Source organism: Zophobas morio, unplaced genomic scaffold (genome assembly GCF_036711695.1).
Source record: "Zophobas morio isolate AGI-343-1 ecotype UQ-CSIRO unplaced genomic scaffold, CSIRO_AGI_Zmor_V1 ptg000004l, whole genome shotgun sequence".
NCBI classification, from domain to species: Eukaryota; Metazoa; Arthropoda; class Insecta; order Coleoptera; family Tenebrionidae; genus Zophobas; species Zophobas morio.
The window spans coordinates 12469828-12497532 of record NW_026972109.1 but is presented as its reverse complement, the minus strand read 5'-3'; the positions used below and the strand labels follow the sequence as shown (position 1 = coordinate 12497532).

General features: G+C 34.0%; 3 protein-coding genes across 3 annotated transcripts in view; 2 read left to right on the top strand and 1 right to left on the bottom strand.

The window, feature by feature from the left end:
• LOC135141742 (very long chain fatty acid elongase AAEL008004-like) overlaps positions 1 to 1543 on the top strand; it is a 41515-nt gene extending 39972 nt beyond the window's left edge. Inside the window, exon 8 of the mRNA XM_064073123.1 lies at positions 519 to 1543. Coding sequence (XP_063929193.1) covers positions 519 to 958 — 440 coding nt within the window. The 3' untranslated portion in view covers positions 959 to 1543. The remainder of the gene's footprint in view (positions 1 to 518) is intronic.
• Positions 1544 to 2804: 1261 nt separating this feature from the next.
• On the top strand, positions 2805 to 3966 carry LOC135135993 (very long chain fatty acid elongase AAEL008004-like). Its single transcript, XM_064065100.1, has 7 exons — positions 2805 to 2862; positions 2911 to 2993; positions 3038 to 3145; positions 3199 to 3282; positions 3331 to 3387; positions 3435 to 3540; positions 3659 to 3966. The coding sequence occupies exons 1-7, from the start codon at positions 2805 to 2807 to the stop codon at positions 3964 to 3966; spliced, it is 804 nt and encodes a 267-aa protein (XP_063921170.1).
• A 1292-nt stretch (positions 3967 to 5258) lies between these two features.
• On the bottom strand, positions 5259 to 21396 carry LOC135141774 (very long chain fatty acid elongase AAEL008004-like). The gene is made up of 7 exons (XM_064073202.1): positions 21231 to 21396; positions 15387 to 15450; positions 15144 to 15334; positions 14760 to 14840; positions 13465 to 13627; positions 6175 to 6311; positions 5259 to 5913 (listed from the first exon to the last, which is right to left on the bottom strand). Exons 1-7 carry the CDS (start codon positions 21240 to 21242, stop codon positions 5740 to 5742), a joined length of 822 nt encoding a protein of 273 aa, XP_063929272.1. The 5' UTR covers positions 21243 to 21396; the 3' UTR covers positions 5259 to 5739.
• Positions 21397 to 27705: the final 6309 nt, after the last annotated feature.

Here is a 27705-nt window from a genome sequence, read left to right as displayed (position 1 = left end):
AGCAATTTGAAAAAATCTCAGGTAACTCTTGCGTTCTGTTTTTGAAGTAATTTGAAAGAATCTCGGGGACCCTTTGTGTTTTATTTTTGAAGTAGTTTAAAAGAATTTCGGAGATCCTTTGTCAAGTTTTTGAAGTAATTAGAGAAATTCTCGAGGTCTCCGTGTCCCTAGTTTTTTAATTATCTACAGGGTGTTCATTTTGTCTGTTCACGCCTGAATATTTCTGCATATGCAATCCATTTTACGTTTCATAAACAGTAAACAGTTTAAATAATAATGAACGCATAGAGGTAGCAGTGATCAGAACCAAAATTATGACAAATTATTTCTGTCAGCCAAATATTTTCAATTTTCATTTGCTTTAAAATGTTTTAGAATTCTGAAAAAACAGACATGCTATTAATATTATAAAATGAACACTCTGTACAAGTTATACTTTATATATGTATTTGATAGCTGTTTGAAGCGTCATCCATTTTTTCAACTGTGGTAATTACTGATTAATTTGATGATTCCAGGCGGCCATAGCACTTTCTTCGGCTTCCTCAACACGTTCGTGCATATCATCATGTACTTCTATTACATGTTAAGTGCCCTTGGCCCCGAATTCCAGAAGTACTTATGGTGGAAGAAGTACCTGACGACCCTGCAGATGGTCCAGTTCGTGGCGATAATGGTCCACGCCTTCCAGTTGCTCTTCACCGAATGCAACTATCCACGTGCCTTCGTCTGGTGGATCGGGATGCATGCGGTTATGTTCTTCTTCCTCTTCAAGGAGTTCTACATCCAAACGTACAACAGGCGAGTGGCGGCGGCGGCGAGGAACGGTGCACTCAAGAACGGCGCCGTTCCCGCGCAGAACGGCGCCGCTCCGATCCAGAACGGAGTAAAGTCAAGCAAAATTAGTGAATATTACGTCAACGGAACGGACTTGCATCAACGGATAAAATCGCAGTGATATAGTGGTAGCTTTATTTATTCAATTGAGTCATGATCGAACTATTTACTTAATTTAATTGTGTAGGATAATTAATTCGGGTTCATGACCATAAGGCAATTTGCTCAATTTTTTAAGCACTTCTCCATTCACGCGAATAGTTAGGTAGACTAATTAGGATTGTACAAATTTCAAGAAGTTTGTAGCCACTAACAATACGTGCCTATTTACAGGGTCTAGTGGGATCGAAATTTTGTTGATTAGCTTTATGGGCTAATTTATTCCATTATGAATACGTGAAATCCAATTGCAATAAGTAGAGTTTTTTGTTAGATCTGTGTTCATATACAACTAAAATATTTTAGCAATAAAATATGTTTTATATATTTTAGGTGCTGTGTTTTGTAAAAGTTCGTTTGTTATCATTTTATATTGTAAAGAGGAAAAACACTCGAATATACTTACATAGATGGTCTTCTCATAGATGGGATTTTAAAGGATTGTTGAAAATTGAAATTATGCATTTTATGTAGGTTAAATCAGGTTATTTGTTGTACCTATGTATTTTTTATACTTACTTATTGAAATAAAAGTTGTCTAAAGTTTTATAGGTTTTTAATGTTTATGTTGAAGTTATAAAAATCAAAAATAAAAAGCTGCCGTGTTAACTCTTTGTTTATTAAAAATATACACCCCAATATTTAACCCAACCGGTACATAAAATGACCCCAGAATCACGCTATAGTTCCATATTCACGAATTTTTTGTCTCAATTTTATTTATACAAAACTAGGAAGCGTTGTAGTGATTTTATTATAAAAATATGGACATCAAGGTACAATTTGCTTACATCCTAAGAATAAAAAAAGTATTAGATCAGACTTCATCCATTAACTCTACAACATTTGGTTGCCTATACCAAATAATAATAGAATATTCAGAGTTGTAAACCGGAAAAGCGAAAACTTGTTACATTTAAAAGTACGTAAATATTGTAAAATATGAATTTATAGATTACGTGAAAATTTTAGTCCAATTCGATATTAATAAAAGAGAATGGGAACGTGAGATTTATTAAATTTATTCCATTTGCAACTTACACACTGTAATAATGTTAATTACGACGTGTTTAATAAATTGGAAGCTATTGTAACCAAATTTACCTGGTAACACTACTGTTTTAGTGTCCTAATATTATTATTTATTCGTGCTTAAAAAATAAATATGATTATTCTATAAAAAATGTCATATTTCTTCAGTTCTCAAAAAATTGTGTAGAAGGTATTGCTACATTTTCAAAGCCACTATTTTCTGTTGTTCGACACAGTCTTAAAATTTGCTTTTACCATTTGTTTCTTATAGTTTTTGTACCTGAATAAATGTAAAATTACATATAAGACGTTCCAGTTCTGAAGTTGATTAAATATAGTAAACTACATAAAATCTGTCACAAGCCATGATAAGTTTTTCCTTAAATGCATTGAAAACATAAAAATTAATCAGTAAAGTTAGAGTTTTTTTATCGATTATAAGGTCATACTTAAAATATACTCCTGTATTTGATTTTCCACCTTGATGTATTTTGCTATTTAATAACTTTGCTTACTGTTTATGTCTTTAAAACGCAATAAACAAATATATGTTACTATTGTTATTGTAAAATATTAGTTGTGTGACACATTCTTTAAAACAGTTCGATTACAACTACGGTTAAAATAGCTTGGAATACGAAATCATCGATTGCGCTGTATTTTGAAAAAATTTAACGTAATAGAATCTTATTAACCCAAATATTGTGACGTTAGAAACGAAAATTTATAAAAGTAGCGTAATCTACTGGTTCATAGTGTTTGAACAACACGAAAACATGGCAGACGTAGAAAATTTTTTCAAACTTATATCACTATCACTAATAAAATATGAGGGTAATAGAATGTTCAGTTTACACGATTTTGTTAATTTTTTTTATATAGATCCTAGAACGAAAGACTGGTTTCTGGTACAAAGTTTTTCACCTGTACTGATAATTTGCTTGGTGTATTTGTTTATTGTAAAAGTAAGTATACAAGTGTGTGAGAACAATAAAAATCCTTTTTCTAGATTTTAGTACCAAAATTAGTGGAAAAAAGAAAACCCGTCGAACTGAAAAAGACTCTTATAGTATACAACTTTTTTCAAATAGGTTTTAGTTGTTGGTTGTTTTATGGGGTAAATACTTTAATTAACGTTTTACAACTATAAAGAACGTTATTTTTATTCAGTTTGCCTCAAATGGTTGGTTATCAGGAGATTATAGCTTTGTGTGTCAACCTATCGATGTTTCGTCTACCCCAAAAGCAATGCAAGTAAGTACTAACAATTAAAATCAGTACGGGCCTGCACATTTTTTTAAGATGGCTGCATTTACCTGGTGGTACTACATGTCCAAACTAACGGAATTAGTTGAAACGGTAAGAAAATATTTCGTGTTTCAAAAGTGCATGCCAAAATATTGCAGATTTTTTTCATTTTGAGAAAAAAATTTAAGCAAGTTAATTTTTTGCACGTGTACCACCACACCATCATGATTGTGTCTGGATACGTGGCTACTAAATATTATCCAAGTAAGGCCCATCGGAATCAATTAGTTTCCTGTAATTTTTAAAAATATTTTCAAGTATCCATTCTATTACTTGTTTAAGTTATGCAACCAACTGTCCCCGATAATATTTGATGTTTTAGCCGGCCATGGAACTTTTGCTGGTTTAGTCAACACGTTTATTCATATCGTAATGTACAGTTACTACCTACTGAGTGCCTTTGGACCAAATGTACAGAAATATTTATGGTGGAAGAAGTATATAACAACTCTACAGTTGGTTCAATTTGTTATTGTGACAACGCACGACCTGTTGTTGGTTACTAGTCATTGCCAGTTTCCTCGAATTTTTGCTTGGTACATGATACTATTATCTCTTAGTTTCTATGTGCTCTTCAGAAACTTTTATAACCAAACTTACCGAGAGAAAAGAGTCGAGAAAGACTATTAAAAATTTATGTCATTTAGAACTGTGTATTTATTTAGCGACCTTCACCAATGATTCGTTAAATGTGGGTTTTTTGTTTTGTCAAATGACACTGAAAAGTTAGCGCATACATTTTAACAACTTAAAAAAACGAAAGCATGTAAGCTGTTTACTTTACGACATTTTTATTATAAGTAACGTGTTTTTAAAACCCTAGTAATTAAAAAAAAATTAAATTTGCATATCTCTTCTACCTGTTGCTGTTAATTACCGAGCGTAGGTGTAATATAACCCTTGTAGTGTTCTCGTCAGTTAAATGAATACCTTACATAATGTGCTTGTGATCATTTTCGCATTACAGCTTTTCATACAATAAAGTGAGTATTTTTCTTATTATCGTACACTTTTGTATTTTACTTGTTATTAGACATGTACATTTTGAATGTGTATTTTGTTTTTATGTTTATTTTCGAGCTGTTTGGACCCATAACCGGATAGTAAATATATGTTACTCTATATTTACAAGTATCTAACGTAATTAAATCAATTTCTTACACATTCGCAATTTGCTAGAAAAATTGTTTTTGTGGTGCGCATGACAGACTATTTAATAATCAGATCAATACTTTGACGCGGCCATTATAAATTTTGTCCCTTATAGTTACAACTTAAAGCCACAAAAAATAAATCAAAAAATGTTTACAAATTTGCGTAAAAACAATAATTTTATTAATTAATCTGTTGTGAATAAATCTTTGTAGTTTTTAATGGTAGAAGAATATTTTGTAGCCTCGTGACTACAAATTAATAATTGTACGCTGTCTAGGTACTTTAATCAGTTTCCTACTTTTTTATGTTAGATAACTTACAGAAACTTTTCAAACGCCTTGCGATAAAGACAAGTACCTAAGTACATTATTTTACCATTAGGTATGTTGCTGTTGAAACATAAAGCAATAAAAAATACAAGAAAATGCTAGTGATACGACATTATTGGTATTGAAAACACATTCAGGACATTTCGACAAACGAAATATCAATAAAACTGTTTACACCCTATCAGAATATTTACAACTTCTGTATTACAGCATATTTTTTAAGTTTGTCATAATGATTACACAGACGATGATTTCGGCAAAAATAATAAGGCAATAAATTTATGGGTTCTTTTGTTTCGAAACGATAAAGGTCAAAGATGGTTTTTATATTACCACTCATATTGTAATATATTTGACATTGTGAGAACGACAACTTTCTACTGAATCCATGCATTTGATCATCTTGATCAAATCTTTTCTGAACAAAATTAGACACAATATATTTCACAAATGTATTAAATTATAAATACAAAACATTGAGCAAATACAAAATTGCGTAACGAAATATTACACTATTGACGAATACAATTAAGTTACTGAAGAAGTTTCTTAAGGTGGTACTTCTTGTATTCACTGAATACATACAGATACTATAAGACCTTCAACTCTCTAACACTTTCAAGTCTAAAAACTTGTATATTTGGTTGTCTACAAAGCAGTTTTCTAAACCACCTAATCGCCACTGACCCACCTTAAGGTCTCAATTACATACGATCTGTTTGTAAAACAGAATCTATGACTAGGTTAAATATTTTACTATCATGATGCTACAATAATATCATAAAACAATTGCACAGATGAGGTACGATGATAGTAAGTACGAAATACTATGACACTTGCCGATGTCTGACTCACGACCGAACTAAATCCTCTGCTATTAATAATAAAATAAATACACTTCAACGAATACTGCAATCTTCTAATCCGCTTTGATCCGCTTCTCTCTTCGCCGATAAGTCTGGTAGTAGAAGTGCGCAAAGAGGACGAAGAAAATCGCAGAATGGAGCAGAAGGAGAGCCCCGATGAACTTTGGATATCCACAGTCGGTGAACAGCACTTGAGCCGAGTGTATGAACACCAGCGTAAATTGCAACTAAAAGTCAAACAGTGAATACATACATGACGAGAACACAAAAAATTGCAATGAGTAAGCCTGAAAATGGGGTTCCTTTTAAGCAGAGGTCATTCCATAAGATTTTGAGATCTGTAGAAGCCGTTTGGGCACTGTGATTATCTTAAGAAATGATATACTCTTATCGTTGCTATTTTACGGAATGACCCCGATGATCTTGACACCAATCAGATTTCAACTAAATGCAAATGAGCAAAGTGTGTCGATACTTTCGATACTTACCAGTTGAATGGTGGTTAGGTGCTTTTTCCACCACAAATACTTCTGGTATTCTGGTCCCATGGCCGCTACCATGTAATAGAAATACATAATCACGTGGACCACGTTGTTAATTAAATTGGAAAACGTTCCATGTCCACCTGAAAAAAATTTCTATAATATTGCGCCACAATAAACCAGTTCTAGCGAATTAACTCTTCTCTCTACGCCACTGTGCGCCACGCACTATTTAATGCAACAGATTAGCTGAAAGTGAATGGCACGCCATCCCCGGGTGAAACCGTTCAATTAAAGCAATTACATAATAATAGATCCTGGAAATCTTCTTCGATTCTGGACCGCCGATATTTGCCTTACTTGCACTTTCTAACCAGTTTCGTGCTAGCTGTTTTTTAAGTGTAAATGGCAGCTGTTGGCCAATCGTTAGACAATATCTGGTGGGGCAATACGTTTGGTACTCGTATTGTTGCAATTCTTGTTGAAATCCACCAGGTGATAAAGGTTTACTTGGTTTTGCGCAACCGGCCACCAAAAAGGTCTTACACAGTGGACCATCCCGAACATCCGATTGTGAAGTGAAAGGTTTGGGGACGAGTCGCACCGGAGGCGCTATTTCACACATGTTAAGCGCTGCGAAGAGCGATTAAGTTAATTTTGGTTATTAGTAGCTATTGCGTGGTGTGGAACCAGCGCATCCACCATTTTGACGACAATAGGTTATGGTGCAACCGGCCAAGAACTGAAGATACAGATGTCGAGTGTAAGATGCGCAAGTTGTTACAAGCGAAAATATGGTTCATGTTTTTTGTAATTTACACAGCAAGTTACGACATTTAGTTTATTCAACATTATGAATATGTATGTGTTTACAAATAGTCTGATTTTGGGATTGCGTATATTAGAGTATTTACAAACAAACATGAATGGCGAGCCACGTTAATTAAGCATTGTAATTGCATTGTTCAAGGTGGTCTTAATCTAGAAATGGAAAAAAAGGTGAATTTATGTTTAGCATAATTGCCAATAATGTAAATAATGTTGAAACGTCTGATGTAGTCGATTGAGACATTGTTACCTACTGAATTTTGAATTTACGTAAAAAGTGCAAATTCAATAAAAACCACAGGAATAAATTAAAAACCTGTTTGATTTAACAGGTATTTGTTAGATTTACGACGCGGGGAATTAATGGTTTAAAAAAATCTTCTTAGTTAAGTGCAATGCACCTAATTTTAATTTGTTCTTCACGCAACATACATTTAAAAGCAATAGACCGGATTCTTTTCCGGCCAAAGTTTCGTTACAACATAGTCGGATATGTTTTTAAGTTCTTCAATCATTTTCAGTTTCTATTTTCTACTGCAGTGCTTTAAGGTTATTACCAGTCAAAAATATAAAAATGTGATATGCATATAAAGATACGCCTTACTTATAAAAGAACGACTTCCCATGAGCTCGAATTTTATTCTTTTATTATAACCCCTTATGAGTTAAAAAAAGGTAGGTGAAGAAACATGCTATGCATATATTTCAAGTGAGTTCTTATACTACCAAATTTTGTAATAACGTCATCATTATTATTACAACATTACTAATATTACTAATATTACTAATAATAGTACTGCATACTTAAATTATCGAGGAAATAGGGTGAGCCATTCTTGATTTAATAAATAAAATAAAAATTTTCATTTATTAATTTTTTGACATACCTTGTGTAAGTAATTTGCAAAAAATATGAAATCATTTATAACCACAATACAGACTGACAATATTTTGTACATTTTAGATAGGATTTATTCGGGTAAATTTTGAGACATAAATTTTTTTGGACAGAATAGATATATACATTTTTTTAACGATTTACAATGTCTAAAATGCCTCAAAATGTTTGCAAGATTTCAAAGCATTCGATTTTGCAGTTTTAAAGTTAAATTATTATTCAAAATTTCACAAACTCAACACGGATTCATACACCACAAGTTTTATAAAATTTAAATAACATTCAAAGTACCTGAAACAAATGGACACCCTCAAATTACGAACCACGACTGTAATCAAAATTTAAAGTTATTACACCATAATGGGTGCTCCTTTAAAATAAAACACAGTGATGCTTGTTTCATTACAAATTTTGATGATTATTTGTTAAGGTCTGTCTTAACAAATTTTATGATTATTATTAATTTTGCAATATCGGGTGTCTGGAAAATGGTGGATTAACTCTTCAGTACGTTATGTACGGGGGTTTCAGGAGTCCCAAATAAATAATAAAAAAATTCTTTATGATGTAGATTACGAAAAAAAACGTAATTTTATAAAAGTAAAATTGACAACACTGCACGCATGCGTGGATACTTCCGGCTTGCTTTCTGTTAGTAGTTGCTAAAATAAGACCGATTTTGGCAAAACACATACCTTCTAAGAAAATAAAGAGTGGAGGGTATATCATTTGGCAAAATCGGTCTTATGTTGGCAAGAATTGCCCCGCCCACCCACCTATTATTTTGTTCGAGGGTATGCTATTTAGCAATATCAGTTTTATCTTAGTAAGTACTAGCCCCACCCGCCTGCCCTTTATTATCTTAGAGGGTATGTTATTTGATAATGTCGCCTTATTTTGACAAGCACTAGCCCCGCCCACCTGCCTTTTATTTTCTACTTGCTAAGATAAAAGTGATTTTGGCAAATGAGATACCCTCCAAGAAAAGAGAGGGTGGGTGGGCGGGGCTAGTACCTGATAAGATAAAATTGATTTTGGCAAATGAGATATCCTGTAACAAAAGAGAGGGCGGGTGGGCGGGGTTGTACCAGCTAAAATAAGACCGATTCTGGAAAATGACATACACCTTAAGAAAAACGAGTTAATCCGCCATTTTCCGGCCACCCGGTATAGATGAAATTATTGCCATTTGATTGCTCCATCTTTTGATACATATATACAATGTATAAATGAAAAAGCTATACTGGGTTTCATAATTCACTGAAACATAGTCTTAGGTTATGGCTAACCGTGAAAATTCTAAATACGTCAGTTGATTGAGTGCAAAGGATAAAATGCCTAATTTCGACAATGTCCTTCATATGAATAAATTAATTCGTTTTAATTGTTATAAAATTCCATTTTATATTAAATTTTTGTAGATTTTCTTTTGACAAAATATTTTATTTTATTTTGTTTGAATTCATTTGTTGTAATCAAAGAAAGTTGTTAACATTCGTTTATTAGTCTGTTCAGATTTTTTTTTTTTTTGGTTGAAATAAATATCACTATTTCCATCGTTTTATTACTTTTCGAGCGTAACCTAAGGAAGTACAGTAGTCGAGTCCATCGGACGAATGGCCATTTTTATATTTTCTCGACGTTTCATGTCCCCTACAGTACGAAAAAAGTAGTCTCCCTTTTCCGACTGACCGTCTGTCTGTCTGTCTATATGTCTGTCTGTTTGTTGTCTGTATATTAGGAATATCATGTAGATGGTTAAATGCTGACCAAAATTTTGCTAATCATCCCCACCAACAATTTGATGACGTCATTTCAATGAACTATATTTTAAAATGTTTTGAATGTTATACAAAAATATATTCCTGTACTTGTAGTGTACGAATCCGCTTTCAGTTTTTTCGCTAAACGTTCGAATTTTCGCAAAAACATCTGCAAGGTATAATAACGTTACATTACCATTTTTCTTACTATTTTTCTTTTGTAACGTGACTAGTATTATCCATGTTGATGACGTCATCACAAATCTTTTATTGGTCAAATTAAGTCACCCCATTTTCTCGAAAATGTAAAGAATACGCACGTCTGTACACAATTATCATAAAATAAGAATTATAATATTTACAACATTTCGTTCGGTTGTGGTTTAATTAATAATTTTAGTCCTCTAAAAATTCAAATCAAATTAATTTCTACGTGACATTATATCGATGTATAAACATAAATACACACTTGAGCTTCAGATTCCTATTACCTTGTGCTGAAGGACAAGTGGTGGTATTTATGCCTCTGGTTTTTACTTTACAGCGGTTATCAGAAAACGAAAATCGTAAAATCAAATTTAATACACTATAATACACTCTTTTCCGTTGGTTGTTTGCTTTGAATATTTTTCATATTTTTCGTATGTCTGTGGACGGCACAAAACTGGTTCTTACTATATAAAGGTTATCAGAAAAAAATTTTTCTTACTTTTCTCGAAGTAACCATGAATCAATTTTTAATTCTTATTTTTGTACTATTTTTAATAGATAAAATATTGGTATGCCGATATTTGGAAACCCAAGTATTCATGTTAAGAGAGCAAAGGTCAGCCTTACTATCAACAAAAATTCTCTTTTCTTTGAAAATATGGTACATTTATACAAACTATATTCTAAGTGATAATAGTAACAAATGAACTGAGGACTACGCAGTATTCCTAACGTACATATAAATTCGACACCAATCAGCCTAGTAGTTTCGGAAATTACCTGTCTAATAAAATTGACACAGACGTCAGACTAATGACAGACAGACGCAAACTATTCCAATACTTTCTTAGCTTCCGCTCTGGAGGTAAAAAGAAAAGGAAACAAAGAGAACCAAAGAACAATGAGAAGAAAGAAAGCAGGGTATATAATAAGTATACATATGCAAAATAAATAATATAAAATTTGGAACGAAAAATGTTCCATTCTTGTTGCGGGAATTGCTAGACACAGCATACAGCCTTATTTTGAAGAACAACGATATAGACACAAGACGAAAGAAGAAATTCCAAACACGATATCTGGATATTTTTTGTATTCAGGGAATGGAGAAGCCAAGTCTTATTCTCAGGTTAAATGTTCAAGAATGTGTACTTATAATAAAAAAAATGTAAGGTGCAGTTAATAAAGGCTCTTTTACAAACTTGACAAAAATATTAACAACAGTTTCCGAAAATTGACGAAATTTTGAAAATTTCGGCCGCACTATTTCAAATGGCCAATCTCTTTTTAACATTTCTTTTCTTCCATGTTTCTTGCTCGTAGGTCTTAATAGGAAACCTATTCTGTTTGCTTTGTCGTTGTCTTTAATTGGTGTATTTTACTTTTGTTTGTTGTCACCATGCTACACTGTGTTGTTTCTTCCTACGATTAGCTTGTTCTTTCTTCTTCTGACTAGATTACCTATCCTTTGTATAAACACACATTGGTGTCTTTGTGGTTACAATATTTCTGTTGTTCGAATCTAGGGGCCTAGGCGTGAGAGGAGCAGTGCGATCCTATTTGGTACAGCTACCGGTACCACATAACTTTACGGAACAAAGAAGCGAAAAGATAGCATCTCTTGATCTCGGGATCTGTATTACAGGTCGATCAAAGCTTTCAGTTCCTTGTAAAAGGTCTGCAAAATTTAGCCCTTCTTTGGTACTTGGCTGGAGTGATATGTGGTATGAGCTACTTTTGTTTTTCCCACCCTGAAAAACCTTTGACGGTTTGGGAAAAGCGCTAAGCTGGTTACTACTCGCTTGTATCCGAGCCACAGAGAGCCTTTTCGAAATGGTATAGGCTTTGAAGGTTATCAGTTAGCCGTACCCATATGAGACTCGAAGGAACAGTGCATTCTTTCGTCCAAGAGGTCAACAATTTCGTCTGCTTCCAGGCCATGAACCGCAAAGTGATGCAGTTCGACCAGCACCCGTCGAACCAGCTTTGCACAAAACTGGTACATGGAGATGCAAAAATGTCTAAGTGACGTCTGTGTTTTGGTGAAGCTCGGTGGGTTGGGTATTATGATGCCTGAGGCGAGTTAACTCAGGAGAGGGTTTGTGCAAAGGTGGTCTTCCCGTTGGAGACGCCTACTCCGAAAGGCGCGAGTTGCGACTCCCAGGTATTTCACCATGTTAAAAAATACCAAGAAAACCATCAAATTTCTACTGAGCGTTATCACGCACTTGAGAGACATAGCATCGAGTTGTTTTGCGAAAAGGAGACGTTTGGGTTTTTCCATCTTCTGGTGTTTGTAGTTTTAAAGAATTCGTTTATAAACGTCAGAAATATTACTTTTCAAGCTCGTTCTTGTGTTTTCTAACATTTCCAACACCCAAACAGGCCAGAAAATACCAACAGAAGCACTAATTTTGACAATTTTCCCCGATTCTTCTCTTCTTGTGTTGTGTTGATAGCGATATGTGTTTGTTTATCTTTAATGAAAGGTTTGTCATTGATAAAAATCCCTTCTTGTAAATTCCTTTCGTTGTTTTCTTGTTCATTTTTTAGTGATTATATGTATAAGTGAGTATTAAGTATTATTTACATAAATATTCCCAAAATGTGTAACAACACACAAAAATTAAAAAGTGCATAAAATTGTTCTATGTAAATGATTTCACGTAACAGCTTTTCCTGTAGCCAAATTCTTAATTAAGTCTTGGTAGTGAACTGTTACTTGAACGATAACGGGTTATAGTTCGGGTTTTACCATTGACGCATTTGTGGCAACCTGTTTAGTGCAAGAAAAGGGTCAACATAACGATGTATTAAACGAAAACCAAATACATATAAAAATTAGAGCGACTTAATTGATAAACTGGTTATTTTTGTAAAATAAAACTATATTGTCCAAATAAACAACAACTTTTAATTATATGTATTCTTTTTCTACATTTTGCGTCAATAGTAATAGATTATAATATGTATGAACCATGAACCACTGAATTACTTTTATTTTTAACACGAAAACAATTACGACAATAAATAATTAACGTCAGAAATGATTAATATTTAGCTAATCGACACGATGCGTTTTTAAAAAGCATTAAACACAAAGCGATCACGTTCAAGGTAACTTGGTGTCAATTTATCACAGTCAAAAAATAAAACATACGGAAAGTCCTTCAATAATCAAGAATTTTCTTTTCCGTGTCGAAGTATGTCGCACGATCGATTAAAATTATACCTAGTATCACCTACAGAATTATCTAATTAAGTATTTCGTCAGATTATATCACTTCATGATACGCAAATTTTTCGTCTACAAGCTGAAATGAATCAAAATAGAGAAATCACGTCCCCTATAGACCAAGGCTATAAAAGATCATAAAAAATCACTTTCGGCTACCTTTTTCTACGAATCGTGTCAATGGCGATTGCGTAACCGCTCAAACAAAAATTATAAAATTCCCAATTAAACCTAAGCTGAAATTCGAGTAAGGTCACTCAGCTTTGAACTTGAAACTCCGTCTCGATCGATCACATCGTTTCCTCTTTTGATTATAGTCTGCTTCAGCAGCCTTGGCACAGTTGGTTTGTTTTAACGCATACCTGCTAAGAATTTCACAAGAATCCACGTCTCCAAGGGCGTGAGGCTGTGATGGTACAGGTGCAAAAGCGTCACCTGACTGTCTTTTTTGCGCAGGACGAAGAAGAAAGTGTCGGTGAATTCGCTCAACTTCGAGATGTAGTACCACCAGCAGAGGTTGGCCATCTGGAATGAAGAAAAAGGGATGACTGATGCGCATCCTGCATTGCGTACTTTCAAGGCTTAGTGAGGCAAAAACAATATTTAAATCGCAAATGAGATGTTGCAAGATTTGGAGGCTATGATTACAAAGGTGGGTCGCGTCTAACGATGGGTTTTTCTCGGGGGGAAAACTTTCTATGGTCAGTGGTCAAAGGTCAAGACAAGTGATGGGTGGCTTGTTTACATTGATGAAAATTCCGAGCGACACTGTCAAATCTTGGTGATCCTTGATTAAGAACTTTGAACTTAATTAGTGAATTTAATGAAATCTGTAACTTACAATTTGTTCTACTCCTAGGCGTACTATGCCAGTATTGGAATTTTTTTTAATATGAATTTAAAATGTAATTAAAACCAGGTAGTGAATGTTAAAAACTACGACTATGTAATAAAGTTTGGGTATTTATATTTTGATAACACACGGAACACAATAAGCAGGAAGCTAAAACTTTTAGTTAGCACATATTCATTATAATATAAATTGTTGGTGACGGAGCAGATAAATATGTAAAGAGGTTATTAGTACACATTTTCATCTCATTGTCACTATAACAGAATATTAAAAAATGTACAAAATTATGTTTTTTTCAATCAAGGTAATCAACTTATTGGAGAAGCTTTTGAAGGTAGTAGATCTTTTGTTTTCATCTAATAGACAGGAAAATGGCCTCAAAATGTGGTATTTTTTTTTGGAATGGAAGCTTGAGCAGTTTCTTACGACACACGTTTTTAACTTCTTGTGGGCCAATTAAATATTCACACAAATTATGAAATTTCACATCTATACGTGACATGACGAGGTTCTTAGCAAAAGTGTAGTTGAAATATAGTAATAACGGGTTCTGATTTTACCTAGCGTAATTCGGACAAAATTGTTTCTGTGTTAGTTTTATTTTGTTTAACATTTTTTTCACGAAAGCAGCAAAAATAGTGTCTTGTTTAACGTGGATACACTGATCGACTAATCTTGTAGTTGATAGTATACCAAGTTTTTAATTGGTAGGTCACACTGAACAAATTGCAACACCAAACAACTTACAATTTCTACTTGACCAAAACAGTAGTACACCCTGACACATTTCGCTTGGAGACTTACCCTTAACGCTTTTTTGTTGTACGAATAATCCACAGGTTGACACTTGTAACTATAATCCCAGAACCAACCGCTCATCAGATGCTGAAAAAAGTAAACAATAATAACGTCTTTCAAGACCATCCGTGACTTTCTCCACAGCGTCCTTCAAAACACAATTAACCTTGTGGTAGCAACGAACGTCCTTGCGGAGAAAGTTCGCGGAAGAAAGAAAATGGTACCCATTAACGGCACTTGTTACATGACCTTCCACGCTCTATTATACAACAGTGAAGTACTCAACGCTGGTTCAAGGCGAAGCTTATTGATTCTTAATTGAAAAGTAATCAAGTATTCAGAGAACACATTAAAATCTAATAAAAAGAGTGACTATTTTAAATGACGAACCTCGTACAACATAAAAAGACTGTAGAGGACTTGGGCTCCGTTGTAGGTTATGAGTACTTCACGTAGTTTGAAGGGTTTTCTGTTCACCATGAGACGGGGACCTAGGATCAGAATAACGTAGAGATAGGTCACCACCATCATTATGGTGGGCACTGGACTCTGCATCAGGGGCCAGTTTGAGGTACGAGGATCTGGAAAATGGGCGTCAGTACTGAGTTTACAACTTTCGTGTGATATTCTTACCACTTATCCTGTCTAGGACGGTGTGGTACCTGTCAAAGGCCATCCTGACTAGGCCAACCATCTCCTGAAACAATAATCGCATGAGAACGACGTATTCTGGAGGAGACTTCAACGATCAGTAAAGCACGAAACCTTACGAAATCTCCAGGATTTGACTAATTTTATTGTCGGAACTTAACTAGACCGAGAAATTACTAAATGAGACGTCGTCTAAACATGTTTTGCGCAACTTCACGTTAAAAAATGTTGATAATAAGTATGCCAACTAATCTCCACTGTAGTTACCATAATTGCGAATGTGTAGATAATGGATAAAATCTCTGACGTTACCTAAACAAGAAAAACGGAAGTCATTGACTGATCCTAATTTGCAAATCTAGATAAAGGAGTAAACGAGACATGGAATGGATGCGGACAGAATTTAAAAGTAGCTCGCATACACGTTACCAACTGCGAAGTCGCCATTGCACAAGAAATAAATTATATAAAGCCTATTGCTAAACTAGTCCTAAGGGAAATATTTTCGAGTCCGACAAGGACGAATTTCTCTTTGTGTGGGATTTTCAGATGGATTTCCAACCTTGCCTAAATGAATGAAATGTCTGGCTTTTAGATAGTAACGAGGTCGGGTTTCGAGGAAGTGTAGTCTGTAACGAGATGTGGCTCAAATTTATATCATAACATGTTGTTGTTAGGTGTTTTCGAGATAAAAACACATGTTGTGGTTACATAAATCTCGACTTTTCGGTTAATGGTTAGCGAATCATTGTTCTGTATTTGAGATCGCTGATTCACAATTCCTAATCGCGCTAATTGGACTTTTGGGGATTTCTAATGAACTCATTACTGCATTTGTAAAAAAACTAATAACATATGTCTGCTTTTTCGTACTTTGTTCGTTTATTTGAGAGATGATTGGGTGTTACGAGTAGCTTAAAAAATTACTCTTTGTCTTTTACTGACGTCATAGCTGTCAGGATTCTCCAAATCGCTCCCATACCGGTTTAAAATTACTACTTCTGGGTCCACTACTAAAGATCAGTACACCCAAAATGATTTGGCGAAATTTATTGTCCTTCTTTATTATCTCTTCAGTGATAATTATTTCAAATTTTGCCACCTCATTGTTACAAATAAGACATCCTTCGATGAAAAATTTAATTATAGTATCCATTTTTAGTGAATAACAAGACAACCTCAATTCACATCCCATAAATTATACAAGTAGCAAGATTTCCATCGCTACACACCCAGAATTATATACCATTTTTAACAGGTGAGTGATACAACCAGAAAAATCAAAACAAGGAAGTCGGCCTTTAAAATTTATCTTCACAGTTACTTCTAAGACAGTCTTCAAAAACCTTGAGACATTTAACTGACTTTGAGTGATTTTCCGTTCTTAATTCTCAAACTTATTTGCATATTTTTCAATTGAAGACCAGGAGCTATGGAAATAAATAAAAATGAATTTTTTAAACGTATGAGTACTACAGAACCAGTTATAATTGTTTACATCAATTCACGGTTTCGAACGTAAATGGATGAAAAGTTACAAATGAAAATAAAAGTTAAGTTGGTACAAATTTCTTCAATTTAAAATAAATTGGAGAAAGTATTTTAAAATCAGGACTAAGTAACCTGAAACTTCGAGGATAATAGGAAAACCTTGCAGAAAAAATAAAAGAGCTTAGTCACATATATGACGTAGAAGGAAGGACCGTCGACTATCCATAAATGAATAGAAACGAAAATACGTAGAAGGTATACGGATAACAACCAGAGTATCAGTGATATTATGTATTAATTAAAAATTATTCAGGTTCTTAGCGCGTACGGAAATAACAAATTGTCATTAATATTACATATTTACATTAGAAAAGGTGCAGTCAATGAAAATTCCAAGAAAATATTTCAGTTTCTCATTAGTTCGTACTGTAAATATTCACCAACAAAAAATAGTTCGAATTTTTTGTTTTTATGTAATTTATTCTTTGCTTATCTCTCTAAATAGTTCGCCCTAGGGGGTATTCGCTCTTTCTCTCTCTATCTGTCTCTCTCTTTCTCATAGGTTTAGCATCTTTTTTATGATTAAATTAATTAAAAAAAAAAACGCGATATAAATAATTAACAGCATTTTTTTCACGATGCCTCCTTGAATGTTTTGTTATGCTATGCTAATGTGACGTGATGGTCAACGCCCGTGTAAATTTGTCACACAAATTAAAAATTAATTTGTTTTGTGACTTAACTGTGCATCTAGTTAAAGTGCGTTTTTGCATCCTGCTTAACTTGACATTCAACTTAGTTTTTAATTCCTGTTGAACAAAATTTGACTCAGTTGTGCATCAATTACTGAACCTTGCTTGACCTTCCCAGGGCCCTACATAAAATTAAATAAATTGTTGTTGCTATATGCAAATTTCCCGAAGAATATTTGTTCTGGGAAAACCATTTGTTATCAATAATTGTATAATTTATTAACGAAGTTGCTGTTGTCGCTGTCGTATGACACAGTAACATTCAGGTTTAAAGAGAAACATGAAAGGCCAAGTTCACACCATGAAAATTAAAATGTGTTGAAACTGTGCAATTAAAATAAGTGGTTGCGAATTTAAGGAATTCTGTAACAACTTCTAAGTTTTGCTTATTGGTATTATCAAAGCAGTATAAAAAATACAAATTGATCGTTATTATCTAATTGGAAAATTATTATGTCTATGGCAGTTGTAAGTAATACGCAAATTACAGTTTACAGTTCATGGCCATTTACTTAATGTTTTCCTACTTAATTCACAGAAAATTCTTGATGTTTATTGCTAAGTGGTAAGGCGTAAAAATTAAATTATACGTTTTTAGATTCTAAAAACTGGGAGTGTTATTTTAGGACGACAATAATTGTTATCGTTAACTAGTTTATAACGACATACTGATGGTTTTTGTGGCGCTACTATTAAAAGCCATGTTTGTTATTTTTGGGGGATATTATTATTAATTCAGTTACGATCGAATCCGTTACCGTAGTACCGAAATAATTGGAACTATGGTAAAACGAGTTATACCAGTTTTGATTTTCTTCCAAGAGTTTTTCCAGCCGTTGACCTGAGAACAGTGTTGCCCATTAAAACAGTAATGTTTTTATTGACTAAAATTACAATAATGAAAGCAGAAATGAATATTTGTCTCATACTCGTATGTATTACGCATTTATTAATATAGTAAATATAGATTTAATTTTTTTCTTAGATTGCCAAAGTTAAGTTTATGTTCTGTTCAAGCTATGTAGTTTATGCTTATTTATAAATGAGTTGTATTATATGAAAGATGCAAAACTGGTTATGACTAATGTTAACGTATCCAAAAAACCGGAATTTGATGAATTTTGTAGTGCCAAATTGTGTTACACTAAATATGCTTAAACGAAAAAAAGTGTTTCCAGGTCTTCTGACAAAAGAAAAGTTATAAAGCAGCAGGGCAACAAGTTTTTGAATTTTCCAACATACTAAAACTAAAAAAAAAAAACTTTGTCTTTATGCTTTAAACAGAATGAAATTTTTTACTACATCACAACTAAGTGCGGTTAGTTTACTGTGTGACAGAAACTGCTTTAACATAATACAGTATGCTAAATTATCTTCTCCAAATCAACCTTAATGCAAAAAGTTGTCCTATCCTTACGTTTTTTCCAAATTATATCATCGTCGATGGATTTTGTTAAATTTGTTGTCTGGTTTTAACCGTTTTATTTTTGTTTTTTCTGAGTTTCCGGGCCAAACCCTTGCCAAGTTGCCGTTGATAGTAACTTTGATGTTCAACTTTTGCCGTATTTAAAGAGGATGTAGAAGAAACGTGAAGGATTTAAGTTGAATACTACAAAAAATTACCATTTCAGACATGTTGTAAGTTTCTTTTTCACGAAATAAGTCTACACATATTAAGAAAAAAAGCCAAAATATAAGCCCCGCCCACCCATCCTGTCTCAATTGTGATGATTCTTTTATTCGTCGTTAGCCAAGGGGACGGAGCTTAACTGCAAAATACTTATTTCTCTACGAGAAATTAAAAACATGTTTGTTGTTCAAAAAATACTATGTATGTTAAGAAAACAATAAAACCGAAGATTAGGCCCCACCCATACCCGCCCCGATCTTAATTCTCAATTGTGATGAATTTTTCATTCGTTGTGAGATCGAAGGGCGGGGCTTAATTGCAAGATCGATATTTGTCTAAAGAATTGACCATTTTAAACACGTTTTAAGTTTCTTGGTCTGAAAAAACAACTACGTATATTAAGAAAAAAGACAAAATATAAGCCCCGCCCACCCGCCCTACCTCAATTGTGATGATTTTTTTATAATCGTCGAGAGCCAAAGGAGCGGAATTTAAATGCAAAATTCTCATTATTTCACTCTCTACAAGAAATTAACATGAAAGACATTTTTTTGAGTATCGTGTTATAAAGGATACCTACTAGGTATATTAAGAAAAAATTAAAGCCAAAGATTAATCCCCACCCATAATCGCCCTGATCTAAATAGTAATGAAGTTTCAAAATCCATATTTCCTTACAAAAATTTACCATTTTAAACGTGTTTTAAGTTTTTAAAAATAAAAAAGTTGTAATTTTTTTCCTACCTTACTACTAACAGTTTTTTTATAGAGTGCGGTTATTTTACTGTGTGACAGAAACTGCTTTAATATAATACAGTAGTCAGTAGATATGCTAAATTATCTTCTTTGAATATTCATTTGCAACAATATAATCAAAAGGAATGCTCCAAATCAATGTCAATGCAAAAACTTGTCCTATCCTTACGTTTTTTTCCAAATTATATCATCGTGTTTTGTAATGACGTCGACGGATTTTGGTAAATTTGTTGTCCGGTTTTAAACGTTTTATTTTTGTTTTTTTGTGAATTTCCGGGCCCAGCCCTAAGCAAAACAAAAACAATTCCATCATTGGGAAATACTGAAGAACGTAAATGGTGCAGACTTTCGCTGTTACAAACGTAATGCAGTTATTTTGATATCGCATGGTTTAGAGGCAAGGAATTCTGTAACCTCGATGGCAATGTGTTATAATAACATACTGAAGAATAAACCACACGAGTGGAAAATTTCACCGAGGCAGCGTAGCCTCAACAAAAAATGAACTATGAGATGAACGCTGCGGTAACTCACGGGTCCATAGTTCCTGTGCGTATTTTCTGAGCAATTATTATTATTTAAATTAGCAAAATTTTCGGCCTTCTGCATCTGTTCAGAAAATTTTGATAAAATTGGTGCAGGATCGAGACTTGCTAAAGTTAGTCAGCACCCAAGACATGACAAATCAGCTAAAATCCTCAAAAACGATTGTCGTGCTTTTTAAACTTCCTCCGACACACTCTACTAATTTCGTCCACTTCACAGTTTCGCTAATCGCGCGCATTTTGGGCGCAATACCCATAACCGTGTCCATTACCATTAGCAAAGGTCTCGACCGAGGCTTCATTGGCCCAACCTGCGTCCAATAACCGAAAATTTGCATCTCCATTGGCCGCCGCGGCGTGTGTGCTTCGAATACAAAAATCCCCCATAAACAGCGATCTGGGTCGGTTGTGTAAGCGCGTTCGGAGGGCGCTCGCCTCAGGGCTCCACTCGGGGGCCCATTCTTGCTTTTCGGGCGCAGGGGTTGCGCAAACCGGCGTGACCGCACGAAATCGCCGGAGATAAGTCGGCTGAATGAGATAGATCAGTGAAACACTTTCACTTTCGTCCTGCGGCTCGAAATGCCACTCAATTCGAAGCTATTTTGTTTATGATCGGTTGGCAATCGACCGACTTTATGTAACCGCTACTTACGGTGTTGTTCATTTCGGATAAGGCAGGGACTCCGATTGATAACTTGGGCGAACTAGCACGGTCACCTGCACTGGTCTTCACCCAACATTTACCACCACTGTCTCACACTATTTTGAAAAGCTGCTTGCGAAGTATTCACACCAGACTACCAGCGCCATATATTTTGTAAATTGCTTAAAAGTAAATAAAATAGGAAAGGTTCCCCCACCTCCAGCGCCGCACAAGGGAAAAAATTGAGTCATAGAACGGCCTTTGTTTGGAGGGGGTAATGCTCAAAATTCCGAAGAGGGAGGGGATCCAAATTTCGGGATGGGATTCTATTGGAGGCGTCGATGCTCCGAAATTTTAATTGGACCGGGATTTTTTCCATTACGTGTAAGCGCTTATTTGTTATTTGCATAGAGGAGTAATTACAATGATGCAGGAAGTGCGGCATTATTGTAAAAAGTTGACATTATTAATTGAAGATCCTTAGATTGATGGCGACGTTTGACGCAAAAGTTGTTGTTCAATGGTTTCACCCTTGATTTTTTTCTAACAAGTAAGCTAGTAGTTGTTAAGTGACTACATAAAAACAAAAGTGGATGACTTGCAAGTCATTATTATTTTTAGACAATTTTTGCGGATCTTGCAAAAATTTTGGTGGTTTATTCTAAATGTATGGATTGGGGACACCCAGTGCAATTTTTAATCAAGGATAGTAAAAGTGCATTCCATATTATTTTCCGGATTAAGTGCCTTGAAATTATCTCAACAATAATATTAAAAATAATACGTCTCACAAAAATACGAACATGAAAATTAAAGGTGACGGGCGATCATCAACTCCGGTCCAAGGTTCTGTCTCGTTACATTGGTTAAAGTACCTTTATCCCTCCAGTCCAAACTAATAGTAAGAGCAGTGACTGTAAAATTTGCATAAATTTTAGCTGTCCTTTTTTAAGTTATGAGTTTAAACTCCATGTGTACATATAATATCAACTAAGTAAAAAAGCGTATTTCTTGATACAACTTTGAAAAATTTGATTCATATAAGTGAGTTGAATGTGTTCGCGCACTACATAAGTATATTTGCCGGACCGGAGTTAATGGCATGCCTAAATGGCGAAGATGACCGCGGACCGGAGCTAAGGACCGGATTACGCCTGAACTGGACTGGAGTTGAGGTTCGCCGAAGATGGACTCATTTACTTACTGTTTATTTATAAATATCGTTCTGCACGCAAAAGATTACCAGAATTGTTATTGGATTGGTATTCTTAAATTTGTTGTTATTTCACGGCTCAGTAAAATTCCGTTGACATCAGTTCTTAAACTATGAAGTACGTGTGTAAAAAGTAAATCAAGTTTGACCAGTAGGAAGTGAGTTTTTAACAACATCGACAGGAAATTTTGTTCATGTCTAAATATATTTATATAATAGTGTCAAAGTTCATAGTCTACTGCCAGCGCCAATAAATATAAAGTTTTGAAAAAAATTTGCTGAAATTAAAACTTTTGTCGCATCTCTGTTTCCAGTACTGAAGTAATGAGATACCAAATGCCACCCAATCGAGACGTGCCTAAAACCGCTCAATTTAGGGTGTTTGGGAACCATTGGAAATATTTGAGACCTCCATTTTATGACAAAAACCTAACAAAGGGCATTTTGTAATTTTTTGGCAGATTGAATTTGCGTAAGCTAAGAAAGTATTGCAATCGAGTGCACTGAATGACGTTTCATGATTGCTAGAGTACGAAAAAGTAGGTCCCCAGAGAATCTTCGAAACTACTAAATCAATTGTCAAATTTTTTACGTATTTTATAAACAACATGTAGATGGTAAAACGCTAACAAAAATTTTAGATCATTGTCGACCTTAAGAACGATTTTAACAATTTCACTTTTGAAAAGCTTCTTTCACATGAAGCCACCGAAACAAATGTTAAAAAAATCTTAGACAAAGCGCTAGACTCGGAACACAGTCAGAGCAGCCTCATTTTACGATGAATGTGAAAAGCTCCAATGTAGTTCACTGAACCGCTTCTTGGGAAGAAATGCTGGCGGCTTCCAGTCGTAAAATTTCTAAAATTATGTCCTCTGAACATCTTTTTTTGATGACGTTAGCAGTGGGATTTATAAACTTACTGTTGCAGTTGGTTTTAGAGATGAAAATTGTCATTTATAAACTCCGTTACCAAGTTGCCGTTGATGAGTAACTTTGATATTCAACTTTTGGCGTATTTAAAGGGGTTATAGAAGAAAAGCGGAAGATTTAAGTTTGAATACTACAAAAATTTAGCATTTTAGACATGTTTTAAGTTTCTTGTTGTCGAAATAAGTCTACACATACAATGAAACAAAGGCAAAATGTAGCCCCGCCCACCAACCCTATCTCAATTGTGATGTTTTTTTTTATTCGTCGTGAGTCAAGGGAACAGAGCTTAACTGCAAAATCCTTAGTTCTCTACGAGAAATAAAAAATATGTTTCTGAGTACCGTGTTGTTCAAAGAATACTATGTAAGATATTAAGAAAAGAAGCAAAATAAGACACGCCCACGCGCCCTATCTAATTGTGATGATTTTTTTATAATCGTCGAGAGCCAAAGGAGCGGAATTTAAATGCAATACATTTTGCCTTTTTATTTTAATATGTGTAGACTTCTTTTCACAAGATGAATCTTAAAACAGGTTTAAAGTGGAAAATTTGTCTAACAAAATACATTTTCTCGACTTTTCATGACCCCTAGAGTACGAAGAAATGGGTCTCCCCTTTCCGTCTGTATGTCTTTCTGTCTGTGTGTCCGTCTGTCTACCGTCCCGATTTTTTTTTGTATGTTTTCGCAGAGTGATCCTTCTGTAACTATTCTCTGGCTGTGCGAGTGAGTTGTCGTTGTCACCTCCTCCCCTTTACACCTACACTTCTTCATGTGATTTGTGAATCTGTATTGAGTTTTTACCCTATACGTCCAAATTATTGGAAAAAAAATCAAAATTGTATAACAACAATCTTACCAACGTTTTAAGGTTACCGTAAGCATGGTAAACCGTTAAAAAACATTTTTTCTTTTATGCTTTCCCCAAAAAATGATGACGCCATTTTACAAATTTGGCGAATATATGTTTTTAAAATTTTATAGAACAACATACTCTTCCATGAATCCGTGTTGAGTTTTTACCCTAGATGTCCAGTTTTTTGGGAAAAAAATCAAAATTGTATAACATTTTGTAATTTAATTTGACTTGCAAACATTTTAAGGTTATTGTAAGCAACGTTAATCAAAATTTTTTCCGTTTATGCCCCCACCCAAAAATGATGACGTCATCTTACAAACTGGCCGAATAAATGTCAAATCAAATTTCATTTTCTTTTAATAGAAATTTTGTGTGACTATACTTCAAGGGCGAGGGAAGTGATTAAAACCTACATACAAAAAAAAAAACAAAAACTTTGATGTTTCCCAATCGTCCGACTTTAGTGTTATTGAGAATTCATCACTTTTCGAAAAATTCAATCCTTAAGTTGCTACCTCAAAACGACGGATTTTGTTCCGGATATTGTTTTGTTGTTCGGGAATTAATTGGTTTAGCTGATTTTAAAAACATATTTTTATGAACAACTAATTACCTCTTTTTACCCCATTAAATTTCATGACGTAAACAGATGAACGAGTCATTCCTTCTTTTTTGATAGACTGTAAGATTTTTATTTCTTTTTGCATGATCAATTATTTAAATCAAAGTGCACAGAGATAAAAATTTTTATTCTTTCTGCCTTCCTATTCTAACTAGTTTTAATCAGTCACATATTTTTTGCTATAGTTAAAAGTATATGATGTACTCTATGATATACTTAGTACTGCCATATGTTTCAGTACACACTACCGTCTTCAGGCAGAAATTAACTGCTTTTGGACACAGAAATTTACCTTTGATTAAATAATTGCCGTAGAACGAAGACCTTTCATGATTCCTAGAGTACGAAAAAATAGATCTTCCAGAGAATTTTCGAAGCTACTAGATCAATTGTCAACTTTTATACGTGTTTTAGGAATAGTATATAAATGGTAAAACGCTAACAAAAATTTGGCTGATCATCGCCACCAACAAGAAAATGACGTCATCTTCAAAACTTGCGTTAGTAAATTAAAATTTTATAAAATAGCAAACTCAGAAAGATTTAGGCACTATAATAAGCAGTGGTTTAAACTGGTCTGCTCAGGTTACATCCATTGTGAAACGAGCCAATACTTTAGGATATATTTTATTTTTTGAGTATCGTGTTATTCAAAGGATACTCTGCATATTAAGAAAAAAATAAAGCCAAAGATTAATTAAGCTCCACTGCCCTCATCTAAATAGTAACGAAGTTTTCATTCGTTGGCAGACCTAGGGGCGGAGCCCAATTGCAAAATCCTTATTTCCTTACAAAAATGTTCCATTTTAATAGTTATTTACATTCGCGTGTGGTAACTTACATTTTACAGCGCGAAATACATTTGAAGCCGAAGTACTTTAATGATTGAGCGCTGTAAAATGGTTAACGCACAAGATTTGTATTAAACTTTTTGGCCGACAACTTTTAAAAATTATTTATATTTTTTATTCAATTTCACATAAAGTCAGAAATAAAACAAACATAACTGTCAATGAATATGTCAATTAGAGTGATCTGTAACTGGTGCACAAAAATACACAAGATGGCGTAGGTCCGTTTGAACTAAAAAATATTCGAACTTATATGATACATTGCTATTCAACAATAAATATCTTATGTATTTGCCGTTTTAATAATTATATTTTCGATGTGTAAAGAGATTTTTATTTATAAACGTCTAGGAAGAGTGGACAATTTGGGCAATTTTTACGCACGCCGGGTGGTAAACATCCAGGATGTTTCCGAAGATGTCATTTGAATGTTAATTTGACGTTTATATGTCAGAAGGCCAAAAAAGTGTTTTATGTTTCTAAGCATAAACAAAATCTTCACAATTGAGATGGGGCGGGTGGGCGGGAATTTTATTTTGTCTTTTTCTTAATATACTTAGTATTCTTTGAACAACACGATACTCAAAAACATGTTTGAAATTTCTTGTAAAGTAATAAGTATTTTGTGGACAATTTTTTTAAAACCTCAAATTTATATTTTGGCCTTTTTTTCTTACGTAGTCGTTTGTAGACAAACATGGATCTTGCAATTAAGCCTCGCCCCTCGATCTGACAATGACGAATGAAAAATTCATCACAATTGATAATTGAGATCGGGGCGGGTATGGGTGGGGCCTAATCTTTGACTTTATTTTTTTCTTAATATACTCATACATAATATTTTTTTAACAACACGATACTCAAAAACATGTGTTTAATTTCTCGTAGAAAAGTAAGGATTTTACAATTATCTCCGCCTCTCGGCTTACCACGAATACAAAAAATCATCACAATTGAGATGGGGTGGGTGGGCGGGTTTTATATTTTGTCTTTTTTTTTCTTAATATACATAGTTTTCTTTGAACACAATGTTCAAAAACATGTTTTTAATTTCTTATAAAGAAATAAGTGTTTTGCAGTTAATTTCAGCCCCCTTGGTTCACGGCGAATAAAAAAACATTACAATTGAGATAGGGCAGGTAGGTGGGCTCACATTTTGCCTTGGAAAATTTGTATAAGGAAATATCGATTTTGCAAATAGGCTCCACCCCATAATTGCAAAATCCATATTTCCTTGCAAAAGTGTAACATTTAACCATGTTTTAAGTTTCTTGTTGTATATTAAGAAAAAAACACAAACACAAGATATAGGCCCCGCCCACCCGCCCTATCTCAATTCTGATGATTTTTTTTATTCGTCTTAAGCTGAGGGACGGAGCTTAATTGTTAAATCCTTATTTTTCTATTATCATGTGAAATATTTTCTTAAGTAATCGGGTTATACAAAGAAAACTGAATGTATTAATTAAAAAAGAAAACCAAAAGAGAAGCTCCACCCATCCGTCTCGAACTCAATCATGATGAATTTTTCATTCGTTGTCAGATGGAGAGGCGGGGCTTATTTGCAAGATCCATATTTCTCTACAAGAAATTACCATGTAAGACATGTTTTTGAGTATCGTGTTATCCAATGAATACTATGTATATTAAAAAAAAGCCAAAGATTAAGCCCCACCCATACCTGCTCTAGTTTAAATAGTAATGAAATTTTCATTCTTTGGCAGACCTAGGGGTGGAATCTATTTGCAAAATCCATATTTCCTTACAAAAATTTACCATTTTAAACGTGTTTTAAATTTCTAAGGATAAAAAAAATCATCACGACTGAGGTGGGGTGGTTGGGGGGGGGGTTATATTTTGTCTTTTATCTTAATGTGCATAGTATTCTTTGACCAACACGATACGCAAAAACATGTTTCTAATTTCTTGTAAAGAAATAAGTATTTTGCACTTAAGCTCCGTTCACGGCGAATAGAAAAAATCATTACAATTGAGATATATTTACAC